This window comes from Calypte anna, chromosome 2 (assembly GCF_003957555.1).
Source record: "Calypte anna isolate BGI_N300 chromosome 2, bCalAnn1_v1.p, whole genome shotgun sequence".
NCBI lineage: Eukaryota > Metazoa > Chordata > Aves > Apodiformes > Trochilidae > Calypte > Calypte anna.
Window position 1 is genome coordinate 14,143,845 of NC_044245.1, and position 18,579 is coordinate 14,162,423.

An 18,579-nucleotide genomic window follows, 5' to 3' on the forward strand; every position below is an offset into this window, starting at 1 on the left:
GAGTGGGAGTGGGGGGAAAGCAGCAGCGTTTGTTTTTTTTTGTTTTTTTTTTTTTTTTTCCTGTCCCTGCCTTTCTGTCCTCCAAACTCACTCTGCAGTTAATTTGAATTGTTTCACTCTTTCTACCCAAAAGAAATGTCGTCAGGCCACATTGAATGTGCAATGAACTGTGCAATTCCATTGTCCTCAATGAAACCCACGAAAAAATGTGAGTGGTATCTGTAAACCCCTTTGATTTCTGACGGCTTTGAGCAGGAGATTGCTCAGCAGTTCCATTGATACTGATGTTAGTGATAATGCACCCGTTTCCGCTCCGGGTTAGATCTGTTGCGTTAAAAGAAACCCAAAGGACCACGAAGACCATCTGATTTCGTCAGGTTACGGCGGCCTTCCACAAACGCCAGAAGAAACTTTCTGTTTCCAACTGCGCACATTCTTTCTGGTTCGATGTCTTGCTTTCCCCATACTCACGTATCTGAGGAAGAGTGGCAGCGCCCGTCCACTCCCCGAGTTTTGCGGAGCGACGTGAACTGGTTCGGCCGCCGAACCCTAGCCAGGGGCCCCGGCAAAGCAGAGGGAGGCGGAGGCCACCACACCCCTCGGAGCTCCGTCCGGGCAGCTCCCGCCCCGCTCCTACCGAGCGCCAGGCGGTTCGAGCTGCCGCCAGGGGCCGAGCCCCGGCTGCCAACCTCGCTCCACGGCAGGGACCGCCGGCTGCCCCCGCCCCGCCCGCGCTGCCCGGAGCCCCGCGGAGCCGCCGGCTGCCCCCGCCCCGCGCCTCCGGAGCGGGGAGGCCGCTCCGCCACCGCCCCGCCCGCCGCTGCTGCGCGCCGGGGCAGGCGCCGAGCAGGTGGCCGCAGGCAGCGGGCAGCGCCGCGGTATGTGAGCGGCCCCAGGCTCCCCGCTCGGCCCCGCTCCCCCGGGCAGGCAGCGCCGGCCCCGCTGTTTTGCGCTGCACACCCGTCGCCGGTCCGGCCGCGGAGGCAGCGCTCCCGCAGCCCGGCGGCGGCCGGGGGCTGAGCGTCGCGCCCCGCCGGGGGGCGGCCGTGGCGGAGGGCGGAGAGGAGGAGGAGGAGGAGGAGGAAGGCTGCGCGGGGCCGAAGGGACGCGGGAGCCCCCCCAGCCGCGCAGGATGAAAGTCACCGTGTGCTTCGGGAGGACGCGGGTGGTCGTGCCCTGCGGGGATGGGAACATGAAAGTTTTCAGCCTGATCCAGCAAGCGGTGACCCGGTACAAGAAGGCGATTGCCAAGGTGAGGGGCGCGGGGAGCGGCGCCTGCGATCAATATGGCGCTTCCCGGAGCGGGGAGGGAAGCGAGGGGGAAAAGTCCAGGCTGCCCCGCCGGGACGCCGGCGGAACCCTCCGGAGCCCGTGTGCCCGACGCCGCCGAGGGGAGCCGGGGGGGCGGCGGGGCTGGGGGGGGGCCCTCCGCGGCGGCCAGCGCGGCCCCGGCTCGGCTCCCCGCGGGCGCCTGGCGGGCCTCGGCCCTTTGTTCGCTAGTGCCTGGCGGCGAGGGGGCGGCCCCGGGGGTGTCGGTGTGGGGGACACCCGCCAGGAAAGGGGCGCGGAGGCCGGCGGTGCGCGGTCTGCCCCAGGCAAAGCCGGGGGGCCGTAGCGCCGTGGGCCGGGCGGGAATCACCGTGGAGGGCTGTAAATCCAGCTCCAGGCTTCCCGGCCCTCCAGGCCCGGCGGGAAGGGTGGTGGGAGGGGAGCCCGGCCCAGGGGTGTCCAGTGGTGCCCCCCAGTCCGTCCCCCCCGAGCTTGCCCGGGGTCCTGGCGGGGGAGGGATCCGCGGCGGCGCGGCTGTCCCGTTCCCGGGGGAGCGGTGGGGGAAGGCTCCGAGTGTGCGTGAGGGATCGGCGGTGCCCCGGGGTGCGGGGAGCGCCTGCCCGGCCCGCGGCAGAGCCGATCCCCAGTGCCGCCCTCAGCCCCATGTTGAAATCCCTGGCTGTGGGTGTGCAAGCAATTGCACACTTGGCTTTCCTTGTACAGGCGACTTGTTGGGCTTTGTTTTTTGTTTCCCTCCCCCCACCCTTTTTTTTTTTTTTTTTTTCTTCCACTTTCTGCTTGTTGCTTCAAACTTCTTTGTATTCAACTGGTTTTTTGAGACCATATGACCATCGTTGTCTGAGAACTAGAGCAGCGCCCTTTCCCTCTGCTCTACCTGATCAATCCAAGCACTGTAGTGTGCAGTGTGCTTTTCCCCCCCTGGTCCTTCAAACACACTTTACACTTCTGAACCTGGAAGTTTTGTTTTTGGCAAATCCTGGCTCCCAGTCTTTCTGAAACCTGTAGTAGAAGAAATACCGAGAACAGGATATTGATTTGGTTTAAGTGATTCCTGAGAAAATTTTAAAGATTTTTTTTTTCAGAGAGAATTCCAGTTTTTGAAAGGAAAAAAGTAATTGAAGTTCCCATCACTTCACCGCTTGGTTCCTAAAGAGAGGTTTCCTCCCTGTAGTGAAGGGAATGTTTCATCTGGCCTTTTGAAAAGTGTTTGCAGAATTTGTTCATCAGTGTTACAATGTTTATATTTTGGTGTGGTGTGTTCCAAAACTATGGCCCTGAGTAACTCTTGTGGCATGGGACTGAGTCTTGGTTTCCAGCTCTTAAAATTCATTAGGGGATGCCAGTTGTGTCCTGTAGTGTAATAAGCCTGGTGACTGCAGTAGTGTGCATAGGAGAAACGAATGCCTGTCACCTGTAGAAGTTTACACCATTGCAAACGGCGTTGGATTGTTCAGGAAACAAGTGGTCCACCTGTGGAAACATGAAAAAAATCAAAATTGTAACTCTTTTTAAAATATGCAGATGTATTTATTAAAAGACAGTTTGCAGGGGTGCAGTCAGGCTTTGACTGGTCCCTGGTCCCCAAAGTTCCTGATCCTGGGTTTAAAATGACATGGTGGTTTTATTTAATAGTATTTATGTGGTGGTTATGCTATATGCCCCTGGTATGGACTTGAGGTAGCTTTAATTACTGCTATTGTTTCTATTATATGGAAATACTGTGGCTGGAAACACAGTCCATGGGCTTTCTCTGAGTGTTTCATACAATCATTGTCAAACCTGACTTAAATAAATTACTTTAATATTGCTGCAGAAAATCTTCAGTGAATTTAGGTAGTGAGGAGGTCAGTCCACAGTGTCTTGTAAGTAAATGTATGGTGCTGTTTGCTGTTCTCGACTTGGAGTTACATAGTAATTTTATGGTTTCAAGGGCAGAATTCATAGGTGACTTTTTTCTTATAGCAGTTAGGTGGCTTCTTTCTATGCCAGTGGAGCGTATGAGCAAATCTTCATATCAGGAGGAGATGAGAAGGGACAAAGTAATTCCTAAATTAATACAGTTGAAATATTTGTGCACCTATCAGCATACAATCTGACAGCTGGTATCTACTTCACCACCACTGTGCTGTTATGGAAGAAAGTGTATCTGGTGGAACATTACTTAAAAGTCTTGCATTAAGTTTATGATTTTCATACTTGCAGGAAACTCAGCATTTCTCATTCTGCAAAAATGTGTGTGTCTGCTATATGCAGCAGTTCCTTCAGGAGAACAAGCCTCTGAGAACTGTGTTGTCAGCCCTTCCCGGATTACCTCCCGCTTTGTCATGGTTTCCAGGTTGTGATTAGCAATAAATGATCTGCATGGCAAGCACTTCTGATTTACCTGTGCAGTCGTGGTGAGGCAGCCTGGCATTGTGCTTGTGGAATGCCAGGAGTGAGTAATTTAAAAATTTGACCTTGGCTTGAATTTTTATGACTTGGTATTATTTAGGTTCAACAGACACAGTGAGAATGGAAAAAATACTGAAGGAAAGTAATCCATATAATAGTAAGGCTCTTCTCTCCATAAAATTTTAAGACTTTAAAAAGCATATGGATAACACATAGTTAACTGCAGTTAGTTCTTGATGCAGTTATCTTTTATTAGGGCTTGTAAATCTCAAAAAAAAAAATTCACTGTGGATTAACACTGCTGTCAATTCTAAATCTTTAGGTGTAGAATAAGTTATTAATTGACAGTTTGTGCTAGAAGGTTGGTCTGTGTAGTGTGTATAGAAAATCTTTCTGTTACTCTGATTTTATTTGAAAAGAAACTTTGTGCTTGAAATGTGATCCATTTGTCTATAAATTGTGTTTGTGCTGAATGAGCAAGCAAACGACCAGATACATTTAAAAAGTCCATCTTGTCCGAGGCAATTGGATTGGGCAAAAATTGATCATGTTTGTGGAATCCTTGTTTTCGTGGTGTCACAGTAATGATGAGGCTCTGTTTGCATGGCTGGACTGGTGCAGCCTCTGGCATGATTTCTGAGTGAGTGTTAGACGAGTTTAGGCAGGGGGCAGCTAGCCTGACAAATGATAGGTGTGTTTCCAAATGATGCTGGTTGGGGGTTTTGCAGGTTTTGTGTTGATGTAGTTCTGCTCATGGCTTCTTAGCAACTAATTTTATGATAGAAAAAGTGCTGGGAAGAAGGAAAGAGGAATTATGAGGGGGGCGGGGGGGAAAGTCAGCCACACCTGACTGGTTTAACATTAATGGCAACAGATGGTAGACTGCCCCAAAAGAGAGCAGACAGACAGTTGAGATGAAATGTTTATCAAACATTTGATAATGTTGACTATAACATGGTGATAAAATGCAGAAAACTCTCAAAAATGATGTATCAAGGAACTTTTTATCAAAGGTAATTGATAGTGCATCTTGTACTTGTAGTTCTACCTGATTGTAGACAGAGACTTTTCTTACTTTTTTTTTTTTGTGACTTTTGATTGACACCTTAATCTGTGTGCTTTGGGTTTTTGGGGATATCTCAAGTATTTCACCTTTTATCTTCTTTTTCTTGGAAATATAAATAAGCACACATAGGCAATAGGCAGGCATATATATATATAAATTTTAGTATTATTCTGTTGTCTTTGAGTAATGTAAATGAGCACAGTAAACAAGAATATGAAATAGTAAATCTTAGATTTACAGGAGTTGTTCAGTCTCATGCTTAATCCCTACAAAGGTCTTATGGTCTCTATAATAGTTCAGTCCAATGTCCTGCTTACCGTGAGCCTGAAGTGATGTTCCTAGATTTTGTATATTACCTGATTTTTGAGTTAAAATAGGTAAATTAAGAGTTTTCCTGTTGATTCAAAAGGATTTTGGGAGGAGTCTTTTGAGACACCTTTCTCCTCCCCCTCACCAAATGCTGTAAGAGATATGAAGCATTTGGGGGTTTGTGCTGTTGAATGGAATAGTGCTTGAACTGTGAATTTAAGAACTGTGGTACATTAATGTTTGTGAAAAGAAATTGTAATCTGCTCTTTGATAGCATTTAAAGGCAGTTGCTGATAAGAGACAGAACTCAAGGAAAGTTGGCTATGTAAGCAAAGGTGTAACAGGTGTCAAATGACCATATTCTCACTGAATTTCTACATAGGAAGCTCAAGCCACCCACAGCTTAAAACTCTCCTTGGTAGGTCTGATGTTCATCATCAGGGAAGTGTCAGAGGGAAAGTAGTCTCTGACTGTGTGAAACTTTTTTCTGGTTTTGATTTTTTTTTTCCCAGTGCTATCTAACTGGAATATCTCAGATTATTTGTTTAAAAGTCAGTTCCCAGACAGCAGATAGTCTTCCAGGTATACAGCAGAGACTTTGGTACTCTTCATGTTATGCAAAGAAAACAGTTTAACAGTTGCTCGTGAATTTGTCACTGGAGCATCATTTATAGGTCCTGGTATGCTGGGGTGTGTTGGTATGAAAATCTGCCAGTTTTACTTGGTTTTTTTATTGGTCTTGGCATGTTTCCTGCTTGAGGCTGGCCTCTGTGTTTTGGGCTGGTTCCCCCACAGTGTCCATGCAGAGACTCCTTCAGAATTGTAATGAAAACACTCATAAGTGATAGTGGCTAAATGTAGCATAAAGTATTTAAATGTGTTTTTTAGAGTTAGTTTTCATTTTTATATCAGCATTAATCTTGATATTGTTTTAAGCAGAAAGAAATCTTGTGGCCTGTTTTCAAAATGTGAGAGAACATTTTCCACCCCAAAAAGGAACCATAAATCCAAGAAATCTTTTTCACCCCTGCTGCTCAGTTGGATGGCAGTTTACTTCTAGCTGACACCACCAGGATGAATCTGTGGGCTCAGGATTTAGTACTGGCTGGGCAGTATTTCAGTGATTTACCTGGGGTCAGCCAGGAAAGCATAGATTCACTGGAGCTGCCAGTACTTTTCTCAGGCTGGCTCTTGACCTCTTTGCTGCTGTTGAGGTCCCAGCAGTGGCAGTGAAACCCAAGTGACTGGCAGTGTCACTCAGCTGCAGCTTGGTGAGAGCTGTGAACAGCAGTGGAGAGCTGCTAATTTAGGGAAGATAAGTATTGAAATGGGTCATAGTTTTTTCCTGCTCAGAAAGCTGTTCTGTCATCTTGCAGGTTTGGGAGGCTATGTCTTCCATATAGTGACTTAGTTTCCCCCATTGACTACAGAAAACTTCCTTTTAACCACTTCTCACCAACTTTCTTCTGTGCTTTCATCCGAATGAGTGTTTTACTGTTTGTCTTTGTCTGGGGGAACAGGTGACTCTCATGCATTGCACGAGAAGTTGCAGGATGTAGGTGGGAGTAACAAGTAGATTGAGTGTGGCAGTGGCCACAGAGTTCCCTTGCACATGGACTCTGCCATTTAGCAGTACTGTTCCCAAGGGGACCCGTGGCTCAGGAGGGCAGGAGGGGCCCAAGTTGAGCCAGACCCCAGGCAGGGCTTTGCCACAGCCTCTCTACTCCAGGTCTTGCCCATATTCAGCTATTCATGGTAAAAAGCAGGAGGCTTGTCTGCAGGAGGCCTTAGTGCCATGCTGGGGCTGTACCTTGTTACCTGAGCAAGCAGGGTAAATGCTTTTTGAATTATCCAAGGCTAATACAGAGAAAAACTGAATTCTGTAGTGCTTATTAAGGGAAGCATAAAAAGTGCAAGCCCTTAAGCTTTGAAAGTGTTTTCAGAAAAGGGTATGTGTAGTACTACTGTGGTTGGCTGATGTGTGTTGTAGCTGTCTTGGCTTTACATTGTTTCTCAGAATTTCAGTGTTACTTAAAAGTGATCGAAATGAAGTGTGTGTTTGTGGAAGAGCAGTTTGAGAGTGATTTTCCTTTCAGAAAATGCAGTGTTTGGCTGCAGTGTGCAATTCCTATAGCTCTGAGGGGACAATTGCAGAGGAGCCTGCAAAAGCACTCGGTGTGTCAGAACAGGTCCTGGAGGCAATGTGAGGTTTAGGGAGTTGCCAACTTTTCTTCTCCTGGGCAATAGCCTTCCACCAGTGAAGAAGCATCTGATTCTCATAGATTTTTGCACTTTAACTTTGGTTATAATGGCCACAGATGTTTTAGTTCTGTTATAAAAACACCACTGGAAGTAACTTTCTCAGTTGTACCAGACTGTGGCATGTTTTGGTCGTGGCACATTTAATCTGGTAAAATAAGATGGAGTAAATGGGGGAGAAATGCTGGCCATGTTAGTTATACATAGTATGGTTTGTGTAGCTTTAAAATAATTTCCTGATTTATCAAAGGAAAACAAAGCTTTTCATCCAAATATAAGTTCAATGGATAAAACATGCGACAAAGCTGAACCAATGCTTATGTATATTGAAAATAAAATGTAATTCTTCTAACATCAATCCAGAGTATAGCACAGATGTTCTCACTCAGAAATATTTCGTGAGCAGTAAGCAAATAAAAAGTGGAGCAAAAAGTATTAAAAAATTCTGCAAGATACTTCAGGGCATCTGTATTTCCTCCCTTCATGTTATATATACATGATATATATTTTTATTGTTTCTTTGTTGTCATTTTACTGTAATTCTCAGCAAGTCTGGTACTGGAAGATACATCAAAAAACACCAAAAAAACAAACTGCCTTTGAGCTAAGTTACATAATCCAGTGGTGCTCTTCAAAAAAATTGAGAAAGAAAAAAAGAATACATCAGCACAGGTATACATAATACTTGTCAAAGTGACTAATATTACTAGTGAAAGAGAAATGAATAAAATTCTGAACTGGGGTAAAATAATATCGAATTAGCAGTGACTATTAAGGCCTTTTTGTTTTGATATAATCATGTTAATTTTACTTGCTCTGATATTTTATCAATGTCAGATTTTTTTCCTACTGCTATCCTTAGTTATTTTCTCCAGTTGGTTCCAGATATTTGTTAAATCATAAATTATTTTAATAACTATTTTGTTGTAGTATTTGCTATTCTTTTTTAATCAGGTAGCAGATACATGACAGTAACTTGTTTCCTAATTCATTGTTAAGTGATACACATTAATAGACCCAAATAAAAGAAGACTCATATCCCTACTAAAATCTCTTGAATTAGATCTCACATGCTGTGTGTCAGGGCTGGGGTCTCCAGTGGAGAGGAAGAGGCCAAGTGTGTTTCTTTGTGAGGGGGTGTGATTCTTGCTGCCCAGGAGAAAAAAAAAATGTGTGTGTGTGTGTGTGTGTATATATATATATACTTGTATAAGAGTATACCATGGAACTGGGCCCTGGGATAGGTTCCTGCCAGGCACTGCCATGCCCTGGGACTGAGGCTCTGGAGCAGCTGACTGTCTTCTCCTGGTTTGTTGTGTCTCTGTCTCCTCAGGACTTTTCATAGTAACAGAGACTGATCTGGAAGAAGGGAAATGACTGCTGAGAGAAGGGCAGTCTTCTGTAGGGGAAGAAAAAGGCATGGGATGTCCTTGGAGTCTGTTGAAAGAAAGCACTTTTGGGGTAATGATAAATGGATGTAACTCCTGGTATCTTTCACATGAGAGGGAAACAGGAGCTTTCATGGAAGCAAGTTTGCAATGAAGTCAATTAAGTACTGATTAACACAAAGAGCTGAAGATGGGAAGAAACTGGTCAACTTAGTGCCCTGGAGATAAGTAGTCAGTTTAGGATAAGGATGAAAAATTGACCTCAGTGGCACAACAGTTGTTGCCTAAAAGGCTTTCTTTTATTTAAAGAAATAAGTGGAATTTGTTATAGGAAGTTTCCTTTTTTTTGAGCAATAAGCCTAGTGAAACAGTGAATCTCTGATTTGGTAGGGAAAATAGACACTATTTTGGAAAAGCGATGTCACATTTTTGGACATACTTTCCACATTCTTTCATGTTCAGCCTGCTGCTGATGCAGCAAGATTTTGAATCCTTTGAAGAGCGAGCTTGTTCCTTGTTAGCAGTTTTCTTTTTAAGTAGTCATGTTTATAGGATTTTTGTTCCGGGTATGCATGTCTTTACAGACTCAGAATGGCAATTTAAACTGTTTCTGGTGTTCATAGTGTATTACTAATAGAAGAAAAAAAAGTTACATGAGTATAAAATGTTTTAAATAGAGATAGGACTTTTGGGAGTGGCTGTATCTTTGTGTGTGCATCCACTTAGATATTTTCATTTGTTTAAAGAAATTTAGCCACAGTTAAGAAATCAAAAAGCAGTTTCACCTTACCCCATCTTTTTTGCATGTGTTTTCAAAGTTGTTCAGTTACTCTATCTTCCCCTTAGGCAAAGGCCACATAATGTTTTTTTCTTCTCTATTAAATGTCAGAAACAATATTCTACTTGTGAGAAACTTGCAAAGATACACCTCTTCATGCATATAATAAGAAGAATGACTTTGTGCCAAGTTTTGGAGATCTGAACAGGAAGGAGCAGAAGCAGAATTTCACAAAATATGGAAAAATTACTTCTAGGGATGCTAGAATGTCTCTGAGACCAAGTAGTCTGGAAGTTTTGTTGCTGTGACAACTTAAATGACAGTTAAAGAAAAAAAATTGGAACCTTCTTTAATAACCCGCTAAGTGGAATAACAAGGTTTGATTTAATTTGGTCTCTCCAAGAACCTGTTGTACCAAATATTATTTGCATTTTTTAAGTGTGCATTTATTTGTTCTGTCAGTTTTTTCCCCTCTGCCTTCCTGTGAAGACTGCTTGCCCACAGCTGTGAATGGTGGGAAGATGGCCAGAGACCAAGCACCGAGAGAAAAATTCAAGCAGCTGGGCTGTGGTGGCCAGGCTGTAGTGGCCAGCTGGTTTTGGTGAATGAGCCTTTGGCTTCCCTGCCACATGCAGAGGGAAGGATTTTATCCCCCCTTGAATATGCCTCCACCTTTTGGCAGTACCAGGCTGCTGGAAGGTCTGCTAGCCTGAAGTGTTAGGATTTGCTGTAAGTTAAAAAATATTCTTTGGTTATAGTAATTGAGCCAGCCAGGAGAGTAGTGATCTCCATACATCTCACTGTTTCTGCTGGATGTTATTGTCTTTTATTATAGAGATGAGCACTAGGTAAGAGGAGGGATGCTGCTGCTTCCTGAGGGAGATGAGCCCCAGTTGTGGATGTGGCTGTCCCTGGCTGAGCCTCCTGGCACCTGCAGGACTCCTGTGAGGTGTGTGCTTGGGGGCTCAGTTCTTGGGTGGCAGCTCGAGTTTGGGTCAAGGTGAAGGCATGTCCCAGTTAGTTGTTTATTGTTGACAAAGATCCTGTCTTTCACTGTACTGTAGGTCAGAGGTGGCTGGGGACAGGGAAAAGGAGAAGCCTCAGTACAGGAGACTACTTGGCTGTCAGAGTCTTGTCTTCTGGGCATGGTACAAGTTGAGAGCATTGTTTCCAAATCCTATAGTGAACACTTTTTTTCTGGCATTAAGAATACTCATTTGAGAAGACAGGTTTGATGTTTTTACTGAGTTTCCTTAATAGCAGCTTTATTGTTTTTTCTAGTTTTTCTTCAAATGAAAAAAAGCACAAATAGATGTGGGCAGCCATAATTCCAGAAAATTTGAAGTCTCGTATAAAAACTGCAAGAAACTGTGGACTGGATGAAATAAGAGCTTTTAAAGTTGGAATTGTCTGTTAGTGTAGGCTCTATGTTGTAAAACAGCCAGTGAATCTGGTTTTAAATGTCTCTATGTGTATGCAAAATATTTTATGTTTAAGTGCTGCCCTTTGTGTAGAGAGAAAACTTGTATTTTCTAGGCTTAGCTAATCTGGTTTTAAAAGAAAATGTTATACTCTGTATGTAAACCAGTGTATTTAACTTGTGGTTATATTAGGCAATGGAGTAGTCTCACCCCATGCCCAGCAATCACTTGAGAACATAATGCTTTAGTAAACTAAAACCAGATGTTAATATAAGTGAAATGTTATTGTAATCAATCTTATAAAGCTTTTCTTTATGAATATAGTTGTTTGAAGTAAATTCCTGATGACCCTTTTGTTGCTTTGTCATTGCCTCAAAGCAGCTATTGTTAGCTTGAAGCTCCCCCCTGTAAACTGAAAGCAGGGGCTAATGAGTATCCAGTATTGTATCTTTTGGGGTTTATAAAATATTTAGCTGGAAAGGCTCCTGGCCCTCACCCTTTCTTTGTAGAGGCAAGACATTTCCTTTGCTGGTGGAATTCTCTGGCTGGGGAATGGGATCTAGCTTGTACGAAAAGCTAATTTGTGCCTAGTTAAATATTCTTTTGATATTTGAATATGAAGTAATTAGCTTGGATGTACTGCTGTTTACCTTTTAGAATTTGGAAAAGTCTAAACAAGCTGCTGAAGGGAACTGTATCATAAATCTACTTCTGAGATATTTTTTGAGGATTCTATAGAATCACAGAATCCTAGAATCAAAGTTGGAAAAGACCTTCAAGATGATTAAGTCCAACTATCAACCCTACACCACCATATCCACTAAAGCATCTCCCAAAGGGCCACATTTACCTGTTTTTTGAACACTTCCAGGGATGGCAACTCCACCGCCTCCCTGGGCAGCCTGTTCCAATGCTTCACCACTCTTTTGGTGAATAATTTTTTTCCTAGTATCCAATCATAACCTCCTCTGGTGCAGCTTTAACCCATTTCCTCTTGTCCCAGACAAGATATTTCAGACTGGGACTAAATCTTCTTTTTATGGTATAATTTTTCTGGTGGCTTGTTACTGGTAGGCAAAATACTGAGCTAAGTGGTTAAAGAAGGGTTTGGGCAGTGATCTAGTGACTTCCTGCAGGTGATACGGGGTGATCGGATAGATCCATGTGGCAATGCCCATTCTAAAAATGCTCTCTAGGTGGCTGTATAATTGCTTACACATAGGTGCTACTCTTCTGACTTAAAAAAAAAAAAAAAAAAAAGTATGTAGTTCAATATTTACTGTAGCCCTGCTGCTGTACATGAGCCTGATCTTTAGGAAATGGTCTGTTCTAAATTACTTCCATATCATAATTCAGTACTTGCTTGGTCTCATAGAGGAAAAAATAAACAAGGTTTCCCCCCCCTGTTTTATGTAAAAGTTATTAAACTAATTTGAATCTCTAAATCATAATAGTTCATTTTGTAAAATGTATGTCCTCTTTTATGGGTGGTCTGTGTATCACTTTATTAGACCATATAGTATGTCTGTGATAAGAAAGTGTGTAAAGCCTGCTCTAATTCTAGCTCCCATTACAAATTGCTTCTGATTCAGTGTGTCAGTGATTTATTGCCTTCTGAAAGGCTTTGTTTCTGTAGCTTGGTGGATGCCAAAGACATTGTGAATAGAGATCCATTTTAGGACACAATGAGCACATGTTTTTTCTTGATCACTTTCGGATATTAAAATTGGGTGTGATATTGAAATAAAAAATATTAAAAATACTAAATTAATCTGGAATTTTCCTGTAACTTTTTTAAAAAATAAAAGTGTTGTTCTTTTCTGAACCTAAGTACAGAATATAACAATTCACTTTGTGTTTGGGGTTATTCTGCAGTGTAAGCTACGCAGAGTTCTGACATCAGTTTCTAATGCACACCCTTTGCAGCCTGCCTTTCACCTGATGTGCTACTCAAAAATCTGGCCTTCAGTGAAGACCACATGGCTTCAGATTTGTAAACTGTACCTAGGTGCAACATAAATAGGAGGGTCTGTTCTTTTCATTGGCAAATTGTGCTTTTCTCAGCTTCAATAGCAAATAGGAATCAGCCTAGTGCTACTCTCCTGGATGCTTTGTAGAGCTGTAAAATCAGACACTGAGCTCAGAGATGCTGAGACCTGTCTGTTTTAACTTGTAGCTCCCCTCTCCCTCTCTCTGAAAGAACAGACTTACAAAGCCAGTGTGATATGTAAAAGCACAGTTGTGAAGTCCTCACTCCTGTAGCATCTTTTTATCTAGGTTGTTCTGCAGCTCAGATTGTAGCACCTGCTAACAACCTCCTTCATAGAGCAGATTGCAGCCTTGCAATTAAGTGCTCCTAACATCTGTTGGTGATCCATCAGCAGCAGGACAAAGCTTTTAGCTTCAATCAGCTCTTCAGGTTTGGGAATGTTGCTAAATGGAGAAGGAAGAAAAAAAATTTAGTCATTTTGAGATAGGTGAAAATATGCAGAAGCAAAAAGTGGAACTAATAAATTTAGCACTTTTTTTTTTAAAATTTGGCTTTTAATCCATGTTCAGTATAGAACTCCACTAATTAAAACTAGATTTGCATTTTATTATGTCCTAGGCTGCTCAAATGGTGATGATACTATTTAGGAAGCCCTTCATATACCTTTAAAGTAATTTTTGTAGGTGTGTACTGGCATAGGACCTGCTAGTTTGCTAAGTCTTTGGATATTAGCTAGTAAAATCCACTTGAAATTCAAATGTTTATAAGCATGGACACTTTTAGCTTTTGTGACTTGGTCATTGCCTTGGACTTGAATTTCCAGATCTGTATCCAGACTCTCTGCTGCTGAACTGTGCTTGCTGTGTGCTTTACAGGCACAACCTCTCTTACTACAAGAATAATGGAGGGTCTGATTTGCAATATGGTTGGGCTGCCATGGTGTATTCCTTTCTATCAGATTAATGGTTTCAATAGCTGTCTTCTTTATAGGTTGAACTACTTCAAATTGCCTTTATTTTTAGCATGGAGGGAAGACTATTCACACAGGTTTTATAAATTGTTAGTAAAGACCAAATGTTATGTGTTTACACAGGTAAAGTTCACAAACTGCTGTAATCCAGAAGTCAGAGTGGCTTCAGAGAAGTTTAAGGTGACTTCAGTAATATACTGTAAAAAGTTAATGAGAGGTATTTTCTTGGGATAACTGTTTCTTACTTCATTTTAACAATTTTCCAAGTGTACAGGAACCTGAATTATGGAAAGACATCTATGTAGAAATGAATAGGGGAGGCTAAATGCTGAGATCAGATTTCAGAGAACAGTCCCAGTGTCTTTCAGTTCCTTGCAGAAGTGTTGCCTGAATCCTGTGGTGAAGATACAGGAAATATACCTGGTTAGTTTTGCTTCATTCATGCTGTGGTTTGAAAAGGGTAATGTATGTGTCAGTGTCCTGCTTTTTCAGCATGAAAGAGAGGCACAGAGTAGGAATGGGCTCCTTTTAATCACTGCTTTCCCAGTGCATGCCTTGTAGGTTTATTCCATACACAGATGATGGAGGCTGGGAGCGCTCACCTGGGAGCAGTGTCACGTATTCCTCTGACTCCTTCTCACAGAGGACCTCATTAACTGTTTTGCAACAACTTGGTGTTAATTGCAGCAAGCAGGTACTTGCATTAAGTCCTGTGGTTTTTCTCTGCATCTTTGTGTTACCTTAGGAAAGAGAAAAGTACATTGCTGTACTGGTCATCCGTGGTGCAGTGAAGCTGTGAGGCACCCGTCAATTATAACAATATGCAACACCTCAACTAGGAGCAAGGAGATGGCTCTAGTGCCTTCTCCTCTGAATCTGGTAATTTTCTTCTGTGCTTTGCCACCTTCTTCCTTCAAAAAACATCCACAAACAAACGTCATAGCATAAGTTTGGCAAATGCATTATCAATCCCACATAGGAGTGGGGGTGCATAGGAGGTTGCTGGCTGATCCAGGACCACACAAGCAGTTCTGCACCAAGCTGGAAATAAAGTGCCGACTGCTGACTCCTTAACCACAGGACTATCTTTTCCCTCTAGTAAGGATGTGGTAAAATATCACTGTTTTCAATCCTTCTGCTCTCCTGTAGCTCAGCCTCTGTATGAAAAGACACGATGCCACGCTTTGCCAAGCTGAAGAGATAATATTTTGTGGTAATTGGCTGTTGAAAACAAAGTCTGTACCTCTTAGAAGTGTGGACTCTGTCATGTTAAACTGCTTAGTAATATCTGGTTCTTATGTCCTACTGTGGCTGAAACTTTTATATAGTAATCTGTACTTTACAGTAAAGTTGTTTATTCCAATATTGCATAGTTGTTTAAATGTTTGTAACAGAACAAAAACAAAGGAAATGGTTATGTTTGACTTAGTATATCCATCTAAATTGATTTATGGTGATTTTTTTTTTTTAAAGCTAAGTGATACACTGAAGCCAGAAGGAGATGTATCAGTGATGTATTTGTCTTAAATATAAGAAATTTAGCTAAGGGGGAATATTGATCTGTGGTAGTAGAATTTAAATAGGATGTTTTATTATTTTTTTCTCATTAAAATGCTGTGACTTCTAGTACAGAAAAAAGGTGCTCATGAGCAAAAAAATCTGGGTTAGTCAGTGAGTGCTCTAGTAGTGTTTAGCTAGATCTGGTAAGAAAGAGCTGTCTACATGCATACATGTTTGGTTTAGATTGATGGAGTTAATTGCCTTGGCCCCAACTTTGCTTTTAGACTACTGTCCTACTGATGCTGATTTAAAAGGAACTCAGTCTACCAAAACATTTTAATCCCTTCTGCATGCAGTGCTGAAGAAAGCATGTTTTCCCTTTGTAGATGTAAGCTTTCATGATTATAGGTTCTCTGTATTAAGGATAAGGATACATGCAGAGCTGCAGTAGGGCTGCAGAGAGCAAATGGGGAAGCACTTGCTATAGTGCATATTGACTACTAATAATAGCTCTGAAAATTGAGATATTGAAAGTTTTAATTCTACCCTGACCCAGCTTTTTAAAATGACTAGGCTGAGTTAACTAAGTGGTGATTTATTCCTTTGTGTTTTCAAAAACATGCTACAGCACTAGTGCAATTTTTTTATTACTGCTTTTGTTGAAGCCTTCAGGTTCTGTTAACCACTCAAAAATTCTACAGTTTTACAAAAATGCATCTGGTGGCCCCTGCAAATGGAAGCTTTTACTAAATAATTTTAGATGACATTATAAACATTGTTCCTTTTTTGCCTCTGGACGTATTTTCCAGTGATTCTGTACTCCTTTGGCAAACACTGTTATTAGGCATACTATGCGAAGTTATTTCCTGAAACTGTGTAGCCTGAGAGATTTCAACAAAACCTAGTAACAAATATCTCTATATTCACATGTGTTATTTTGTGTCTCCTTGTTGTGGTATATTCCTCTTATTCTAGATATTTCTTTTAATTAGAAAGCCCCTGAGAAAGTGAAAGCTACCTGCATTTAGATTTAAACATCCTGAAGATAACAGTGCTGATCCTTTGTTTCTTTTGCTGCCTTTGGAAACAGCTATTTTTGACTTATTCAATAGCATTGCTGTTCCTGACTTTTTCATGGAAATTAATTCTTTTTACCAGTTTCTAGCCTTTACTGTTTTTCCTGGTGCAGTTTCCAATTCTTGCAATTGGTTGTTTGACAGCAACATCCTGTTCCCCATATGCACTATATGCACGTCAAAGGTTTTGGTTTAGAAGGTTTCCTGGACCTCATCCATTACAGAGTTACATAATGATGCTATAGAAAGAAATCACAACAAAAATAATGTCTTAGTTCTGGTGGTTGCCTCATCTGTTGTGTCCTGCAGTAGAGCAAAGAGGGGGGTGGTCTGCAAGTGCTTCATAAGGGATATATAGATTTCCTTTACTCTGCTCCTATATATATATATATATATGTATAGATAACATAGTTTTAATATAGATAAATAGATTTTTTCCCTAGTCTTAGGCTGTCTTTGGGCTTTTTTGTTTTTTTTTCTTTTCTGTCTAAAACTCAGGCTATTCCCTATACCAAAACAATGATCAAGGAATTCTGTACTGCCCTAATAATCTTGCATCCTCATTGTGTGAACTGTTCCTTAAGACATGCAATGATTAGAGCAATGTGCTTTATTTGGATTCTTGTCTTGTTCTTCCATGCTGCACTCTTCTCATATGCTTGAATTTGCTGTGTGAGGAGGATGCAGGTGGACAAATTTTTCAGCTACCATCAGTACTGTATGGAAATGCTGCAAATGCAGAGTTGCATTTGACAAAAACTGGAGTTTTATTGAAAGCAATTGAACTGAAATATATGGTGATGAATGAATATGTGGTGTCTGGACTCTTCCAGCTCTGCTAATGCTTCTTTTCTGTTTGCCCTGTAGTTTGTAAGTGGGATATGTTTCCAAATGGGACTGTCCTGATAATGACTGAAAAGGATATTTCTGTCTGTTCTATCCCAGGTTATATTTATATTGAATTTGTATACCATTAAATAACTTCAAACTCTTGTGTGTGTTTTTTCATATAAGCACTTTTACTTATATTAAGAGGATGTATAGTCAGCATTTTAGCAACATGAGACAGAGAATGCGTTGGATGAGCTTATTGCCAAGCAAACTGGATATAGAAATCAATATTGGGAAAAAAAAATCCCCAAATGATGAATGTGAAGGAGGTGAAATAGTGTAGTTAAAAATGTAAGTAGGTAATTGTATTATACAACTATGTACTTTTCACTGGAGTACAAAGCCTATAAAATCAGGTATGTTCTCTGATTTACAGATTACTCAAACATGACTGTGATCTGAGTCAACTGAACTTCTTTCATAAGCAAAAGCAGCATGTCCTGAGGATCAAAAACACTGAAGGACACTCCTTTTTTGAATATTATGTTTCCAGATGGAAAGGGAAATGTTGTCAATTTCCATCTCTCTCTCTCTATTTTTTTTTCCCATTCCCCTTCTCCCCCTCTACCCCCCTGCTTTTTTTTTTTTTTTTTTAGTTTTTTTTTTTCTTTCCCTCCTGGATTTGATTGTAGCTGTAGAGCTAACAAGGGTAGACTGACTTCTTTTGCAAACCAAACACGCTTCTGTACAATTATGCTATTTGCTTGCTGCTTTATCAGTACAGAGCAAGCTGTTCATTTTTTTTTTTTTTTTTTTTACAGCACCTCCTTTTTGTTAGATTTGTACAGAGCATGGGCTTGGTTGTTAACATTCAGTTGGAATGTGTACAGAAAAAGAAGTAGGAGTCATCCCACATCTATCAGTCATTTAAATGCCTTATCTGCTTTTCTGTTTTAAAAAGCCAATTCTCGTTTTCCCTCCTATCTCATCTGCGAAGTATAAAATCTTTGCAAATGTCCTGAAGTTCATGCTGTATGAATGGATTGAGAAAATAGTCTGCTATGTGTCTGGAATTTTGAATTTACATATCAGATCTGAAAGAGCATCTGAAAGAGAAAGTAAGACCAACTTTTGCGTCTTGGAATAACTGTATGTGGGACCAATCCCTTACAGGGGAGTGATTGCTCTGTTGTGATATGTTACATGATCAGGGTCACATTTGATTAGAAACTTGGTACAAACAACCTGAAATCAGCAGAGTTAAACGAGAGTCAAACGAGTTCCCTCAAGATGGCTCTGCTGTGGCCTGA

General features: G+C 41.7%; 1 protein-coding gene across 11 annotated transcripts in view; it reads left to right on the forward strand.

Annotated features, from left to right (window-relative positions):
* Nucleotides 1-1,073: 1,073 nt before the first annotated feature.
* The window catches only part of PARD3 (par-3 family cell polarity regulator), a 435,816-nt gene continuing 418,310 nt past the window's right edge, over nt 1,074-18,579 (forward strand). For all 11 annotated transcript variants that reach the window (XM_008503892.2, XM_030444951.1, XM_030444949.1 and 8 more), the window contains exon 1: nt 1,074-1,252. In XM_008503892.2, coding sequence (XP_008502114.1) covers nt 1,133-1,252 — 120 coding nt within the window. In that variant the 5' untranslated portion in view covers nt 1,074-1,132. The remainder of the gene's footprint in view (nt 1,253-18,579) is intronic.